The 18981-nt window shown below is 36.4% G+C and overlaps 1 protein-coding gene across 1 annotated transcript in view; it reads right to left on the bottom strand.

The window, feature by feature from the left end:
- pudp (pseudouridine 5'-phosphatase) overlaps positions 1–16879 on the bottom strand; it is a 48879-nt gene extending 32000 nt beyond the window's left edge. Inside the window, 4 exon segments of the mRNA XM_052546025.1 lie at positions 14741–14814; positions 14817–14972; positions 15154–15372; positions 16873–16879. Coding sequence (XP_052401985.1) covers positions 14741–14814; positions 14817–14972; positions 15154–15372; positions 16873–16879 — 456 coding nt within the window.
- Between the last annotated feature and the right edge of the window lie 2102 nt (positions 16880–18981).

The raw sequence follows: 18981 nt of genomic DNA, 5'->3' as shown, positions 1-18981 counted from the left end.
GTTTTAAGTCCACATCCATTGTGCCAGTACTGAAACACTCCTCCCCAACGTGCCTGAATGACTATCGCCCCGTAGCACTCACACCCATCATTATGAAGTGCTTCGAGCGACTGGTCCTAGCACACCTCAAAGACTGCCTCCCACCCACACTGGACCCACACCAATTTGCCTACCGCAGAAATAGGAGCACAGAGGATGCAGTATGCACAGTGCTGCACTCTGCACTCACACACCTGGACAATAACAACACGTATGTTAGGATGTTGTTTGTTGACTTCAGTTCAGCATTTAACACCGTCATTCCCTCCAAGCTGACCACAAAACTTGGAGACCTGGACATCAACACCTCCCTCTGCAACTGGATTATGGACTTTCTGACCAACAGGCCTCAGCATGTTCGGTCAGGTCACACCCACTCCACCACCATCACACTTAATACTGGCATACCACAGGGCTGTGTGCTGAGCCCATTCCTCTACTCCCTTTACACCCACGACTGCAAGCCTGTGCATGGATCCAACTCCATCATTAAGTTTGCAGATGACACCACGGTGATTGGCCTCATCAGTGACAACGATGAGACTGCCTACAGGGAAGAGATACAGCACCTGGCCACATGGTGCGCTGACAATAACCTGCTCCTTAACACCAATAAGACCAAGGAGCTCATTGTGGACTTCAGGAAGAAGAATGGAAGCACGCATGACCCCATCCACATTAACGGGCTGGCTGTAGAACGTGTTTCCAGCTTCAAGTTCCTGGGAACCACCATCTCGGAGGAACTGTCCTGGGCCACAAACACCTCCAGCCTGGTCAAGAAGGCTCACCAGCGCCTTTTCTTCCTCAGGACACTGAAGAAGAACCAGCTGTCTTCATCCATCCTGGTGAACTTCTACCGGTGTGCGATCGAGAGCATCCTGACCAGTTGCATCACAGTCTGGTATGGGAACTGCTCAGTGGCTGACCGCAAGGCACTGCAGAGGGTGGTGAAAACTGCCCAGCGCATCACAGGGACACCACTTCCTGCTCTTGAGGACATCCAGAGGAAACGCTGTCTACGTCGAGCTCGCAGCATTCTTCCCTCTTCAATACTCTGAGTTATTTATTTATTCACAACAAGCAAAAAACAGTAACTTGTTATTACTTGCACTACTGTCTGTTCATCCAGGAACACTGTATAATCCATTTGCACATTGTAATATTTTCTATGCACTTAACTGTCCATTGCAATACTGTAAATTATGTTCATAGTTCTGCCTATAGTGTACATACACTTTTACATAGCCCATCTGTATAGTATGTTCATAGTACACCTATCTGTATATCGTGCTTATAGTATTTAATATCTGTAAATTATGTCCATAATACTTACCTGTATAGTTATTGTACATATTATAGACCTTTATTCTGTACTTACTGTTTATTGCACTTCTGGTTAGATGCTAACTGCATTTCGTTGCCTTGTACCTACATGTGCAGTGACAATAAAGTTGAATCTAATCTAATCTAATCTAATCTCAAATATGCTGGATCACTCCTCTCTTTCTCTGTCATTGTGATGAATGACAGCAAAAATGTGACTTCCCTCATGTTCACACAAGAACATGAACTTCAGTTCCTCTATGTTTCATTAATCTAAGCCATGGGACTGAACCAACCTTGTATAAATCTCCACTCCTTTCACTGCACTGCTCAGCACTGAGGGCCGCAAAAAGCCTGACTCTTCCAGAAAGAGGTGGTCCACTTTCTTGCCTCTGGTCACAATGGAGACAGATGACTGGGCATACATACATTACTCACATGCATGAGAGGGCTTCCATGCCTCTAGAAAGACTACTCAGTATTCATGTCATGCTGGTCTTCCTCACATCACCACGTGCATGAAATGGATAGAGATCAGAAAGTCGCCTTTAAATTCCTCCTCTAATGCTACTCTGCTCTTAGCTAGAATGAACTTGAAAAGGTTGAGCAGATTAATGGCCCTTATGGTGTGGTGATAGTTGGGCCTGATCTCTTTGCTATGGGAAAAGCATGTGTTTCTGTGCTTGAGACTTGTCAAGTTTGATCCTGAGAAAGAAGAAGAAAAAAAAAAATCTAAAAGATCTAAACACCAAAGCAAAACGAGTGTTTTTTTTTTTTTTTCTTCTTTTTTTTCAAAGGGAAACCATATATTGACCATGTCCAAGGCCAGTGCATGCACAATGGAGAAGGATTAATTTTTGATCTTAGGTTCCCTTTGAAGAGCAGGAACCCACATATATTATTGAGGGTATTTTGGTGCAGGGTGATGAACAGTCTGCGATCACAGACAGACATCCATGCTTGGAATATTTTTCTCATTGATATCCAGACCTTCTCTCAGATGTCAGTGTTCTGAAATGACATGAATCCCACTGGTTTGGTTCTGGTAAGTTTCGCTACCTGCTACGTCCTTGAGCTTTGATCACCGATATAACGTTTTAAATCAGCAGAATATTTCAGAGGGTTTTCACCTTTACAAGCTTCCATGTGAGATAATAGCACAAATCAATGATGCTAGTTCTTTGAATTTCAATGTCTTTTTACAGGTTTTAAAGGTTGAAAGATAATTCAAGAGCAACGTCTGAACCGCTGACCTCCTTAAAAGACAGCTACATTAGCACCAGCAATCGCCTTAACAAAGAGATACCACTCTGGCATTTCTTCTTGAACCTTTTTCGCTTTGCCCCAAGGACATCTCATCTAGTGTGAAAATGTGTGGCATATAATTAATCAATTGTCTGTAAATGCATATTAAAATAGTTAAATAGGTAGATCGTTCCAAAATTAATATCCTGTCATGATTTACTAACCCTCATTTCACTCTAAATCTATGTAAATGCTCTTTTCCATATAATCAAAAGGAATGGTAAACAGGAGCTGCCAAGTCCCAGAAATGATCAGTAATATAACTTGATAACGCTCATGCATTAGACTTCAAAGCATTGTTTTTTTTTTTACTTGTTATTTGCTGATAATCTCTAAAATGGGTCAAATGTCATTTAATCATTAATGTTTCATTCAAACGTCAAACTTCATTCACATATCAGTGATACCAAATATCACTGGGTTGAGAGCAAACTGAATTCAACTTACAATTCACAGATTTTCAACATGATTTAAATATAATATCCTAGTGAAAAATACATATACTAAAATGTATTTGAAATATATGCATACATTATGTGTTTAAAAAAATGTCAAGCTGTTGTACTTTTGGTATACTAAACTGATATACAGTACTTAAAATCTGCTAAACTGTACTTAATCCACTTTAATTGTGCTGAAGTTGGGCTAAAGTCTAACTAAATATTAACTGAAGTATATTTGATTGTGCTAAAGTGGAACTATTGCAAGTATACTTCGGGAAAACTTTAAACATCTTGCGTTTAAAGACAGATATTATATAAAAGATCATGCAATCCTCATTGAACATTAAAACACATTTAAGACTTAATATTAAGAAATGTGCATTGTGCACAAGTAGTATTCCAAATAAAGTGTAATAATAATTTGTTTATATCAATAAGATCTAGTGACATGTCACTAAATATATTAATAGGTTTTAAATAAATGCATTTTAAATACATTACTTTTCTACTGGAGTGATGTTCATATTCATTCTATTTTATATCTTGATTCTATTTTATTTGATACTGAAACTTTTAAAATTAAAATGATTCATAAAAAAAGACTAATGTATGGCAAGAAAAAAAAAGGATCGGCAAACAACAATTTTCAGCATAAAAAGTAAGCATTGCCTTTTTCTAGGAACACAGGCTACATTCACATTTTTAAACTTGACCTGTAAATGAGTGTCATGCCAGGTTTGCTGCCACTGATGCTAAATATGACAAGTAAGATATGAGACCTGTGGCATTATAGGAAGATTTTCAGTGAATAACAGACTAATCCTCGCTCAAAGCTTTCATATAACTTCAGAAGATATCTCTGTAAGGAGGGAAAAACTACAGCAAATGGGTAATGGATAATGTTATGTACAAAATTCCTAGCACCATTTAACTTGACATAGAACAATACAACAAAATGCAATTCAAAATACACATAAAAATAAAATAAGAATAATTACATAAACATTATTTATTTGGCTTTATTTTATAAATCTTTCTTACAGTGTAGCACACAAGTTATATGAACCTTTTTTTGAGCTTTACAGCCCCTTGCCATTCTTTTCTCTTTAAATGTTAAAAAGCAGTATAAACATCTAGCACAATTTTTCCTCTGTGGTCTACTGAAGAAAGAAAATGATTTTCTTCGGAATTACATGAAGGTGAATAAATGACAGTTTTCATTTTTGGGTGATCCCTTTAATATAAAGTTTTCATGGGGACATGGAAAAGGAGAGAAGCAAAGACAAAGAGAAACAGAAGACTATTCTGCATTATATTAGAATTTTTTTTTTCTTCAACCATTTTGAAAAGGATAAGAAATGCATGGTGCATACAAAGAGGCAGTGATGCTGCAAACATGCAAAGTACTGAGCGGCAACTCTCCTTCCCTCTTTCTTCATCCTTTTCTGGATCCTTCCTCTTTATCAATTCCCCTATTCATTCACTGTTGTTTCACCTTTTTATACACACAAACAAGTCAAACAATTGGAGCACACACTTCACATCAAGGTAGGCACATTTGTTATTCCGTTGATCACTCTGTCGACTGCCTCTCAGCACCACTTCAATATGTTAGCTATGAAATATGTGACCCTGGACCACAAAACCAGTCATAAGTAGCACAGGTATATTTGTAGCAATAACCAAAAATACATTTTATGGTCAAAATTATCGATTATCATGTCCCATGAAGATATTTTTTAAATTCCCTACCACAAATATATCAAAACTTCAGTTTTAGTAATAATTAGTAATAAGTATTGCTAAGGACTTTGGTTAGACGATTTTAAAGGTAGTATCTTTTGCACCTTCAGATTCCAGATTTTCAAATAGCTGCATCTCAGCCAAAGATTGTACGATCCTAACACACCATACATTTATTCAGATGATGTATAAATCTAAAATTTGAAAATTTAGACTATATCTACAATCTCAATTAGGAGTATAAATGGTCCATTTGAGAGATAGGTGGTGGTAATTCACTTATAAGTATGCAATCCACCATAAAGCAAGAAGAAGAAGAAGATGCGCAAGGCGCCAGCATTTAAGAAGAACAAGCTCTGGAAGCGCTTAGGACAGTTCAGATATTGCAATAAAAATCAAAGGTGAAAAAAAAAACTGCTGGGTTGAAAACAACCCAATTTGGGATATTTTGGCTACCCAGCACTGGGTCATAAAAGGACGAACCCAGCGCTGGGGTATTTTAACCCAACAAGTTAAAATATTATGTATTATATTATATTATATTATATTATATAAGTAGAATGTTTTTTTTTTTTTTTTTTTTTTTTTATATATACAAATTATACACTTACAGTTTGTTTCATAGTCCATGAATACAGATCATGCATCACTGTCAATTTTCATGATCCCTTTAGCATAATTGATGTTGTCATGAAGAAGCCCCATCAGCACAGCATGTGACATCTTTTACATCATCCAGGGAAGCATCCTCTTTTAAAACCACTGTTGCATCAGATTAGGGGAAAGGATGTTCTCTTCTTTGACCAGCATTCATCCCAGTCACCGCCTGTTCTTCAACAGTGGCTTAAAAAGAGAAAAACATTTGAAAACATTTAATTAAACTTCATGCATTTTCTGATAGAGGTGTATACATATCAGTAAGGATAGGTAAATAGGGGCAGCTGTGGCCTAATGGTTAGAGACCTGGACTAGTTAACAGAAGGTTGCTGGTTTGAGTCTTGGTGCTGACAGGAGTAGGTGTGGGGGAGTGAATGAACAGTGCTCCCCGGCGCTGGATCTATAGCTGCCCACTGCTCTGGGTGTGTGTTCACTTCTCACTGCTGTGTGTGTGTGCACTTGGATGGGTTAAATGTAGAGCACCATTTCTGAGTATGGTTAACCATACTTGGCAAATGTCACAGCTTTCACTTTTTTTTTTTTTTTAATAGTATGTTTTACTGTTTTAATTGTTTACATTTTCAACACTTTGTGTGGTTGTTTAATATCTCTGTCTACCACAGCAGTCTAAAATGCTATAATGGCAGCACTAGTGTGAGGGCATGCAATATTGTTTAAATCAGAGATGCTCACAACTCATTTATTATTATTATTATTATTATTATTATTATTATGACATTAAATTTTTACGTGTTAAGATGTAATGTTAATGTACACGCAGCCTGTTATATATTTTATTCCATTACCATATTCTAAATATTTCATCCTGAAAACTATACTATTTTAATATTTTTCTTAAAATAATTATGTACTAAAAATGTCTGCAATAATCAAAACATTCTCATCTTGATCAGAAAAGGAGGGTAATCAGCAGTTTCAAAGTTTAAGTTCTATCCTAGCCAGCAAACAACAATTACCCAATTATAATTACAAAATTTGAAATGATCTTAGCCTATCCAGGGCTGTAGCTGGGGTTTGCAGGGCCCCTGTGCAGGTTGTACCAGTGGGCCCTGTTTGAAATGGTATGTTCATTCTACAAACCCAATTCCAAAAAAGTTGGGACACTGTACAAATTGTGAATAAATAAAGAATGCAATGATGTGGAAGTTTAAAATTTCATTATTTTATTCAGAATACAACATAGATGACATATTAAATGTTTAAACTGAGAAAATGTATTATTTTAAGGGAAAAATAAGTTGATTTTAAATGTCATGGCTTCAACACATATCAAAAAAGTTGGCATAAGGCCATGTTTACCACTATGTGGCATCCCATGTTCTTCAACATGTCTGAAAATGTCTGGGGACTGAGGAGACAAGTTGCTCAAGTTTAGGAATGTTGTCCCATTCTTCTTGTCTAATACAGGCTTCTAGTTGCTCATCTGTCTTATGTCTTCTTTGACGCATCTTCCTCTTTATGATGCGCCAAATGTTTTCTATGGGTGAAAAATCTGAACTACAGGCTGGTCATTTCAGTACCCGGATCCTTCTTCTGTGCAGCCATGATGTTGTAGTTGATGCAGTATGTGGTCTGGCATTGTCATGTTGGAAAATGCAAGGTCTCCCTTGAAAGAGACGACATCTGGATAGGAGCATATGTTGTTCTAGAACTTGGATAACTTGGTGTAAGCTGCCCATGCCACAGGCACTCATGCAACCCAATACCATCAGAGATGCAGGCTTCTGAACTGAGCGCTGATAACAACTTGGGTTGTCCTTGACCTCTTTAGTCTGGATGACATGGCATCCAAGTTTTCCAAAAATAACTTCAAATTTTGATTCGTCTGACCACAGAACAATTTTCCACTTTGTCACAGTCCATTTTAAATGAACCTTGGCCCAGAGAAAACACCTTTGCTTCTGGATCATGTTAAGATATGGATTATTTTTTGACTTATAGAGTTTTAGCCGGCAATGGTGAATGGCACAATGGATTGTGTTCACCGACAATGTTTTCTGGAAGTATTCCTGAGCCCATGCTGTGATTTCCATTACAGTAGCATTCCTGTATGTGATCCAGTGCCGTCTATTGGCCCAAAGATCACAGGATTCCAGTATAGTTTTCTGGCCTTGTCCCTCATGCACAGAGATTGTTCCAGATTCTCTGAATCTTTGGATGATATTATGCAATGTAGATGATGATAACTTCAAACTCTTTGCAATTTTTCTCTAAAAAACTCCTTTCTGATATTGCTCCACTATTTTTCACTGCAGCATTGGGGGAATTGGTGATCCTCTGCCCACCTTCACTTCTGAGAGACACTGCCACCCTTTTTTTATACCCAATCACGTTGCCAATTGACCTAATAAGTTGCAAATCAGTCCTCCAGCTGTTCCTTATAGGTACATTTCACTTTTCCAGCCTCTTATTGCTACCTGTACCAACTTTTTTGGAATGTGTAGCTCTCATGAAATCCAAAATGAGCCGATATTTTACATGACATTTCAAAATGTCTCACTTTCAACATTTGTTATCTACACATTATCTATATTGTACTGTGAATAAAATATAAATGAATGAGATTTTTAAATGATTCGATTCCTTTTTTACTCACAATTTGTAAAGTGTCCCAACTTTTTTGGAATTGGGTTGTATTTATTTATTTGTGCTATTTGGACAATGTTTCAGTTTTTTTCTGGTTTGTAGGTGTCCAGGTACAGAAACTGAATGTAAATTAATTTGAATGTAGTTAAACGTAAAATAGCACTGCATAGTCTTCACTGTAAAAACTAAATATAAAATCTACACAAAATTCAACATTTTCTCAACATTTTTCACATTATCACATTTTATTTGCTATAGTTTAGAAAATTGTAATAATATATGAGTTAAACTCTCTGAACAAATTCTAATGATTAGAACAAATTCTAATGGTTAATGGTTTGACTTCTAACCCAAAGGTTGTGGGTTCGAGTCTCGGGCCGGCAATACCACTGAGGTCCCCTTGAGCAAGGCAATGAGCCCCCAACTCCTCCCAGGCGCCGCAACATAAATGGCTGCCACTGCTCCGGGTGTATGTCCATGGTGTGTGTGTGTTTGTGTGTGTTCACTGCAGTGTGTGTGCACACTGGATGGGTTAAATGCAGAGAATTAATTCTAAATATGGGTCACCATACTTGGCTATATGCCACGTCACTCAGTTTCATCTTGATAATGTCAGATAACTTTGATAGAAAGGTATGTAATGGATTACAATCAACCAAAACTTCAGCCAGCTGTTAGTATGACAATATTTACACAACAAGCAATACTTTGTTGACCAAGCGATGCTTAATTTAGTTCAGTCTGTGGTGTGAAAATATTGCAACATGAGAAGTACCTGTTGGATGAATTGGAATGTGCTCTTCATAAATTTAGAGATATGCAGTGTGTATGCAAGTCCATACAGAATACACATAGATTTTGTCAAATCGTCAATATTGTCCATCACAACTTTTCCTTCAATGATGATCTTCAATGAGGCTGGGTTGAGATGGAGAGACAATGAGACCACGTCACCTTCATGCTCAATGAGAAGGATTCCAATGTCATAGTCCTAACAATGTAATAGCACAATCATGAAATGTCTCATTACATAACCATCAGTAATGTTAAACAGTTTTGTTATGACGGCAGGAGTTCTGTCTTCACAACGATTTTACATTTTGGTAACAAGGACTTTTATGTTCAATTGATGTTCAGTTAAAAACAGTTCACATAAAAAGTGAAAATCTGCTGTTAATTTATACATCCTCAGGCCATCCAAGGTGTAGTGGAGATTTTCTTCAATAGAACCTTAAAAGATTATTATCTGTAACTGTGGTGGTTGAAATAAAACAATGGAAACAATTCTTACTAATTAAAAAAAATAAAATGCACAGGCAAAACCAAATTAATACCTGTGGATACTTTTGACCATACACTGAGGTCTAACGAAGTAAAACAATTGGTCTGAACATCCACAACCTCCGCAAGCGTTCCTGAGTGCATTCATAGCAGTCTGGAATGAGTTTCCTGTCGCATATAATAATGTATGTGCAGGAGCAAACTCACACATGAGCAATCTTCCTGAAGTTGACTGCACAGGAAAATTATTTTACATTTTTATATACATTGTGGGATTCAAGATAAGAATATGCAAGTAAAATTTTGATGAGGACCAATACAGCACACAATGCTTTCACTCCAGACATTTGTAAACACCCTCAGAACTGTGTTGATGGGGCTGTGGATTAAAGGTAATAATGCTGAGAATAATTCAATGTATTATCAGGAGACAGAGGTATTAATTTTGTATTGCATATGCTTTGTATTGTTTTTTTGTTTTGTTTTTCTTTTTTACCCCAAATGATGGAAGCCATTGACTTGCATTAAATGAATCACCAAGGACCACATTGAGCTAAAAATCTTTAAAGTTTAAAATTAACTTTACAAATTTATTTTTGGTTTAAGTATAGTTAAAATTGGATTTCAAAAACTAAGAACTTGAGTCCAAACGGTTTGTAATGACATGAGGGTGAGCAAATGTTGGATGAACTAACTCTTCAAAAAAGAGATTCAAAGAGCTATTGTAATAAGGTAATGCTTTAGGCATTATTCTCAGAGGTTTTATATCCTTTTTGGTATTTCTGATAGAAAACATAGGTTACTTACAAAGCATACTATGTAGAAATATGTAGGTTTGTGGCCAAGGACAATAAGGAGTCCAGAGACCTAGTATCATTTGACTCTTTAGTCTGATGGGGAGTAAAATTAATCACTGATGAATATAATAAAATAAATTATTACAAGAAAGCAGAACCAATCAAGAAGAACTTTGATTGCATTACACAAAAACATTGTAAACTTTTTGTAAAACATTTTTATTACTTAAGCTGTTAAAAACTATGCAATGCAAGTCTATAGCAGATATGGACCAACCTTGATTTGTTGTTAAAGCTGTCAACAGCTGCTATACTTTCTCTCTCTTAGACTAAAATATCTTAGACTAAGACTATGTTGGTCAACGATTTCATCCTTGAGATTCTTGCCCACAGTCCTGAAACGTTAATTAGAACTCCATGAACAACTAAAACAGAGAAGAAAAAAAATTTTACGTTTCAAGACTAACTGACTTTCAGCATAAACTTTTAGCATACACATAACCCTTTAAGCTCGACAACTCAGTTGCAGTTATTATAAATAATAATAGACACAATAATTTATAAAAAAGACAAGCTAACTTAGCTTTAACAAAAAGCTAAATGATGCACACGTTGATGTTACCATTGGCTCATTTTGTAATCTGTAGGATTAGTCCAATACAAACAATTGACGGGAGAGCTATGAATGACTATAAAGACACTATTTATGGATTATGAAAAAAAAAAGACTTTAAAGAGTTTCAATGAAAACTCTTATGAGGCTATGCTGGTGGGCATTTACTCACCAGATTTGAGTTCTGTCTCATGGCATCTCTACTAGTCAATTGCACTGTAAGTCAGTGGAGCATTGGATCTGTAGTTCAGTGTTTAGTCTCTGATGACCCAGTCAGTGGACTGTGACACTGGATCATGTTCAATGATGACAAAAAGCTCATCCAAGGAATTTTTTTTTCTTCTTTCTTTTTTTAGTGTGTGTGTGTGTGTGTGTGTGTGTGTGCCACCTAAAATAAAAACAAAAAGGTTGAGCACTGTTGCTGCACCATCCTGTAATATGCAGTGCTAGAGAAACCTGCTGTCACATAAATTAGACTGCACAATGTCCTTGAAAACTATGCTATAATCACAAATCCAAAAGTTAACTTATTTTTGATACATTTGAGTATAGCTGTAGCATGTTACCGAATTTTGAATTAGCGTAAAAGCAGGATAATGGCTGATCATTGTTTTTATGATCTACTGTATCATTGGTGTCACTTACTTAAGTTCACAGGTAACTTGTGCTATATGAATATACCCTCACACCTCACATGAAAATTATACTTTTTAAGCTTTTGATGGCTTTTTAAATATATATTTTTTATTTACATTTTTAGTGGTTGAAATAAAATGCATGTCTAAAAATTAATGTCTATTGCATCAGCGCCACGGATAATTTAATAAAGCAAAGCTATAGCAACAGCATTAAAAACGTTTTAAAATAAGTTGAGCTCAAAACTCACTTTCTGTTCACAGCGAGTGTTTGAAATAACTTGGTCCGATGTGGATTATAATCACCATACAAGGCAGAAATATTTATAAGCGATGCAAAAGACTATGCACACTAGGTATTAACGTTATCATAGTAAACATGGTAAATGCGGCCACTTGAAGAAATCAGACGTCAGCTTCTTATTCTCTATCACAATTGTGTATTTATTACGTAACTTATTTTATCTGTCATAAGTCTCGTTTTGAGAGTTTAGCCCTGCGTAGTACATTTTATAAAAATATAAAAATGGTTTTAGTGAAGTGCAGCAGAGCTTCTGGCCCGATGGTGGAAACACAGCTCTATTTTGGCCTCAGTGCTACAAGTCTCAGGCTATTAGCCCCACCTGGCCCGTTTAAAGCACTGGCTCACACCTGAAAGTGGAAAAGTGGCTAATGTTAGTAGAGATGCACGACTGATTGGCAAGTAATCGGAATCGGAGGATTTTTCGCATGACCTCATGACCATTGTGTTTTTATGCTTTATTACTTGAAATACAAATGACACAGAGAACAACGCATTCTGAATTATATTGAATAATTGTGCAGTACATATAACATAGACAGATGTCTAAGATATCAATAGTCCTCAAGTACACCCTCCGTGTTTTCCCTTTTGAGCTCTGGTCCCCATTCTATCCCTTATTGTGGGTATTTTTGTGCTAGAGGAAGTTGATCCAAGAACAGAACAAAATCCTAGGAGCAAATATCAGTTCCTCAAGGACAAAGGAAACAAGTCAATTCATGGTCCTGTTTCTTCTTCCTGCCACTTTCTTCCCCGCTTTCATTGCTTTTTTTAAACCATTTTTAGGAAAGGGTTTTATGGCAGTGTAAAATGAAACATGCATTTAGTTAATCCCTATTTGTGATTGATTATTTCCTGCTAGACTTTGTTAGCAAGCGTCATGTAAAGCAATTAAATGAGAAAATTAGCAGCTTGCCACTTACAGAATAGACAAGCGGCTTTAAACAGTTCATCTCACCATACAGATTTCCGGATGAATTAATGGCACTATCATTTGCATGTTAATACTGCCAACGAAAAGGCATGCAAGACATAGATAACTCAAAACATTCAGTTTCGTAGTGTTCACAGATTCACAGCACTTTAGTAATGTGTTGGTTTGTGGGGGGGGGGTGCAATGGCTTGCTAATTCTCTCATCTCACAGTCGGGTTTAAAGTCTTATATGCAATTAGTTGCTGACTTAGAGAAGAAATTAAAAGATGAAGGAAGGAGCATTATCCACTGATTTGGAAACACTGGATTTTTAAACATAGGGAGTCAGTTTCCCTTCATTTAAAATACACACAGATACGGACACATTTAAACAGTTTGGGGGATGCCATAATTTGACTACTTTACTAATTAAATTTAAATATATTACATTATGCAGCAGTTAGCCATGGTCCTCTAATTTGATTGCTTCAGTGGCCTCACAAAGCTGGTTAGCTGTTTTTGGAACAATTTCAAATATATATGAAAAAAAAAATAACATTATATAGTTATATAGTAATAATATTATATAGTTAAAATTAGATTATAATGCAAGTTACTCAATATTAACTAATTTATAATTCATAAAAGCAATATCATACATGATCACACTTGTGTACTGATTAAAAAGTCTGGGATCACTAGGACAAGAAATTGATACAGTTATTCAGAAAGGAATTTTTTTGTTGTTGTTTTGTGAAAACAGTGATTCAGGATTCTTAGATGAATAAAAAAGTGAAGTCCTTTCAGAACAAGCATTTTAATTGTGATAATAAAAAATAAAAATACAAGTTTATTATGCATTAATTCAGCATTTTAGAATTATTTATAAAGGATCAGGTAGAGCATTCAATTATGCATATCATCATACTTTAGGATGCCAGCAAACTGTTTAGGTATGCTCTTGTTGTACAAATCTACTCCTGCTAAGGAATCACCTTTTCAACAGTACCTTTTAAAGTACTGTTTGTACTTGATAATATACTGTCATAAAAGAGGTTATAGCCAACATCCAAACTCACTAATGGCTGGAAGCTTCACTCTGCTGAATGGCTAAATATTTAAAAGAACATTAGGACAAACTGGAGTGTGTGTCTCCTCAATAATGCCTTATTATCAATAAATTTAAAAAAAAAAAAAAGTCAACTAACTAGTCATATGACATCATGTTGTAGCAAATGTGTCATTCAGCCACATTGGTTAATGATGTCAGGCAGATGGTAGAGTAATAACTTTTTAATAACTGCCATATTAATGTCATTTCACTGTGTGCTATATGTAAAATGAGTGTTAGCTTGGCTTTATTTGATTATTCCCAATGCACACATATTTCCCAGAATACAGTCTTTACTTTGTTTTTAATTATATTTTTATTGAATATTAATTTTATTGTAAAAATTGTCATCTAATGTATAAGTATTTTTTTTCACATTTATTTTTGAATCCATTTTCAAATTATTTTACATTTTTAAACATTGAATAACATAACTAACATTATATCGACCATCCTGCTTTCCAAGATATCGGCATCGGTTTTCAAAAAAACAATATCGGTTGACCACTCTTTTTGACTGAATTAATGGCAGATGTTTTGCTATAAATTACAGTCATGCATCGGCCCTTTCTTACATATTACAGCATGTACACAAATGCACACTCTTCAAAAAGGGTGATTTAAATCTCTTAAACTAAAATGTCAAGTAAATTTGTATCTATTAGAAATGAAAGATACAGACTGTACTGAATGTCAGCTTGCTTATTTTGCTCAAGGATTTATAAATTCATGATGTCATACAAACAAGAAACTTGGCTTCTAACCACAGGTCAAGAGCTATTGTTTCAACCACAAAACTTTGCAATGCTGTTTGCAAATGTTCATTTGAACTATGACAGAAATTGCAACAAGTTGGCTAATGATGCTGTTGGGAAATGCACCACTGCATGACAGAACAAGAATAGAATAGAATAGAATAGAATAGAATAGAATAGAATAGAATAGAATAGAATAGAATCATATCACTCCTACTTGTTCAGTGTTGGCTGGGCGAGAGAATCTGTTGGCACAAACCAAAAAAAAAAAAATATCAGGGTGTGGCTTATCTTTACTTCACGATCATCTCCAAGTACAATGTGACTGAAGAGGCTGAAAAACTCTTTATGACAGCTGGATTTCATCTCAAATGTTAGAGCTGCTGAGCTTTTGCCAACAGCAATAGCAATCCAATGTTTATGTAGATGATTCACAAGCTTTTCCACACCTGAAAAGACATAAAATGGTCACTTAATTAAATAAGCGAGCCGTTTTACCTGACCTTCAACCAGCTTCTCTAATTCAGATGGTGTCTTTGTGGCAAACATGTGGTCTAGATGCTTAATGAGTGCTTCCTTCACCTTCTGTTTCAAAATCACCTTCCAGTTCTGATCCTGCAAGTACATTACCTGGCAACAGAGAGGCTGTGGGAAATAATCACTCCTGAACTTGTCTGGTCTCCTCCAGGAGCTCTTCGGGGGTCATGGGAAGATCAATTTTGTCTCTTATGATCCTGGCAGCCTCCAGAGGTTTCTTGCCCATCACAGAGGACTTCACTTCCCAGGTATTCTGCTTATTGAACCTGTCACAGACTTCCTGGTATGTGACAGTGTACAACCTCTCTATATCTGAAAGAGACACACAGTACAAATACAAACATGCAGTAATACAGTGTTCATGTGTTGGATGGGCAAAAAGTCATTATAAATAACATCTAATGCAGTAACTGATGAGTTTATATTGAGACTGCTTACAAATGGGAGTCAATTGCAAATTAGATGTAGGCTATAAAATGTTATAGATGTACAATAAAAAAAAAAAAAATCGCAATTTATTTTGCTATATCCCCACTTACTGTACATAAATGAAATATAGTGTCCTGCACCCACTAGTAAAAGATATGTGTGTGTGTGTGTGTGTGTGTGTTTGTGTGTGTGTGTGTGTGTGTGTGTGTGTGTGTGTGTTTATGTAGCTCAAGTGGTAGAGCAATAAGCTATCAAGTGCAATGTTGGGGGTTCGATTTATATACAGTACTGTCCTAAACCAAAATTTTTATTTTCATGTTACACATTGTAGAGTTAAGCATATTTTTAAACCCTGCACTATTTCTAATTCATCAAGCTAATAAGAATAATTGCGGCATTGCCCTTGTTATATAATTTGCACAAAAGGTCAGTGTCTTTGCTTCGGTTGAAGCAAACAAGATGCTCTTTAGAAAATCTGGCTGGGATAGCATGCACCATCAGGTTTTGCACTAACATGAGGAGACCATACCAGCTTGATGGGGACCAAATACTAAGATAAATTATGTATTTATTGTTATTATTAAAATTGGGGGGGGGGGGTGTTCACTAGTGATTTTTGGACATAATTAAATACCTAGTTGTGTTTTATGGTTGTGTGACTATGAGCTGATGCAAAACAAATTTCTTGGAGGTCAGACAACAAAGTTGTTTTGATTATGATTGTATTGCCATTATTAATAGCAGTGTCTTGTAAATCAACTAACACTATTGCTATGTATTGGTCATACAAATTATTTCGGTAACACTTTAGTATAGGGTCCAATTCACACAAATAACTAGTTGCTAATTAGCATGTCTATTATTAACATATTGGCTGTTTATTAGTGCTTATAAAGTACTTATAATGCATGACATCCATAATCCTACCCAATACCCTAAACTTAACAACTACCTTATAAACTATTAATAAGCAGCAAATAAGGAGTTAATTGAGGTCATAGTTAATGGTTAGTCATAGTTAATGGTTAAAAGTCATAGTTAATGGTTAGTTAATAGTGAGAATTGGACCCTAAAATAAAGTGTGACCATTATTTCCTCTTAATATTTTCTGCATGTAACCCATCATGCATGCATGTGCATGAATGGTTCCTCCAATAGTGCAGCTTATTAAACTTATTGGGGTGTGCTATACTTTTCTAACCTATCAAACCAAATTTCAATTTTAATATTGAAAAGGGGGTCATTACTTTACAGAAAGACTGTGTGCGTGTGTGTGCACATGTTTGTTCATCAATTCTTTTTTAGCCTGGTTTTTGCTCTGCCTGAAATCCACACCCCAGCATCATTTAGGTTCATCACACAGAAGCACCTGCCTAGACACACCTGCCATGCAGTCTATCCACATTTCACAAAGGTAATTGGAAGAACAATGTAAAGTGTGAGAGTCTTGTTAGGAGGGAAAACATGTTTGGGGAGTGGGTGTGCCCTCCGGCATGGGGCAGCTAATGAGGCTATGGATTCCAGGTCTAATTGGGTGTATCAGAAAGTAACCCCACTTTCAACTCTGGCTTGGTTCTGGTCTATTGTACCGGCTGCCTGTTGTGTCACAGTCACACTGAATGCCCAGCCAGGCAAGAAGCTGCCTCATGGATAAACAGAATGAGAACACACATCCAAAAGGGTGCATTGTGCTTTTTCTCTGTAGAGGGGATTTTGAAATGGCAGATTTCAATTTAAGACTATGGATTTTAATTTAATTAATTTATTTTTAATGCATATTTTCTCCAATTTATCTTATTATTCCTTGTCACTTGTCATCCATACTTGCGATCTTGGACACCTGAGAGCATGTGCGCGCAACAGGAAGTAAGTGTGCAAGACTGTCCAAGTCCTTAACAACAGTAAAGTACAGTGCTCTTAACACACACTAAATCTACATTAATCCAGAACGGTATTCAAGGCTTAGTGTATCCCATCATGCATCAAGTTCTGGAAATAAAGTGAGACTTTTTGCCAAGATCGCGTTTTCAAATATTAATAATAATTATATATTACATAAAAATTGGGAGCAAAACAAAGTGCTAAACTTTTTATTTGTGCTAAGGTGAGTAGTGTATATTTATTTAGTACATAATTTGCATCTGCTTTTTCTCACTAAATTAGAAGCACTTGAAATTAAATTGTGTCATCTGAAATAGGGACTATTTAACAGACATTAAAAGTTTATTTAAAATGAAAAGTATAAAAAAAAAAAAAAAATCTAAATTCTATAAACACTTGCGTTTCTACAACATTATAAGTGTGTCCCATCAGGTAATGAAAAGTTGTACACACGACTGTGGTCTTCATCCTCATTTGAACACTTGGGCCAGATACAGGAAATTCTTTATAGAAGCAGTCACATGATCAAGGGCAAAGAACGCAAGTGTGGGTATTTGGACAAGGCAACTCTTTCACAGACTACATTCCCCATAAACTCTTCACTAATCACATTCACCTGTATCTTATCACCTAATCAGTCTCATACTTATAAAAGTATGGTTTACTGACTCCTTGATTACAAACCCTTGTATTGCGGTAGCTTACATTTCTGTGTGGATTGCCTTGTTTCCTAGTTTCCTGTGGTTTCAATTTACGACTGTGACCTTGTTTCTTTTTATCGTTTGCTGCCTGCCCTGACCATTGTCTGATTTTTGGATTACTTTTTTTATCCACCTTGGATGTTGTTGTTTGCTGGTGATTTATTTGCTTCGTTCACCTGTCAGGGCTGTTGAGGAAGTTTAACTCTTTCATTAATATTACAGTCATGTACTTTTAACATCTTACCAAGATGTTACAATCTCGAGTATCTTACCAAGATGGCTGTCAGCTGTTTATAAAATGGCTATTCATTAGTTAGACTAGTTGGCTGCTAGCCCAGGAACTGTCATAAAATGGCTGCCAATGCAGAGACTCTTCACAAAATATCTCTCAACCTTTCCACTTTTCACAAAATGGCCACCATTCCAAGTGTCATCCCATCATGACTGTTGTCTTTGAGTCTTGTCCTATTATGGTCATCATTCCAGAGCCTGGTCATGTCAAAGCTGCCAAGCCAATGCCTGCTCACTTCAAACCTGCCAAGCTAGAGTCTTCTCACATCATGCCTCCCAAGCCAGGGCCTCTTAACAACATGGCCACCACTCAAGAGCATGGTCACATCAGGGCTGCCACACCAAAGCCTTGTCATGTCCCAGTTGACCTTGTAGAGCCTTGTCACATCTCAGCTGATCTTCCAGAGTCTCATCACATCACAGCTTATCTTCTAGAGCCTCATCATATTATACCTTACCTTTCAGAGTCCCATTACGTCACATCTGCCATCCCAGAGCTACATCCTGTTGTGATTTATTGTAGTACAAACATCCACAGTCCTGTCAATAGAACCTGTTGCTAAGAGTCAGAGACTGGTATCCAGTGTGAAAGACCCACAGCTGCTGTAAGTACTAACTG

This window comes from Carassius gibelio, chromosome B1 (assembly GCF_023724105.1).
Source record: "Carassius gibelio isolate Cgi1373 ecotype wild population from Czech Republic chromosome B1, carGib1.2-hapl.c, whole genome shotgun sequence".
Classification (NCBI taxonomy): Eukaryota; Metazoa; Chordata; class Actinopteri; order Cypriniformes; family Cyprinidae; genus Carassius; species Carassius gibelio.
The sequence above is the reverse complement of the archived record's forward strand: the minus strand, read 5'-3'. Positions and strand labels throughout refer to the sequence as shown.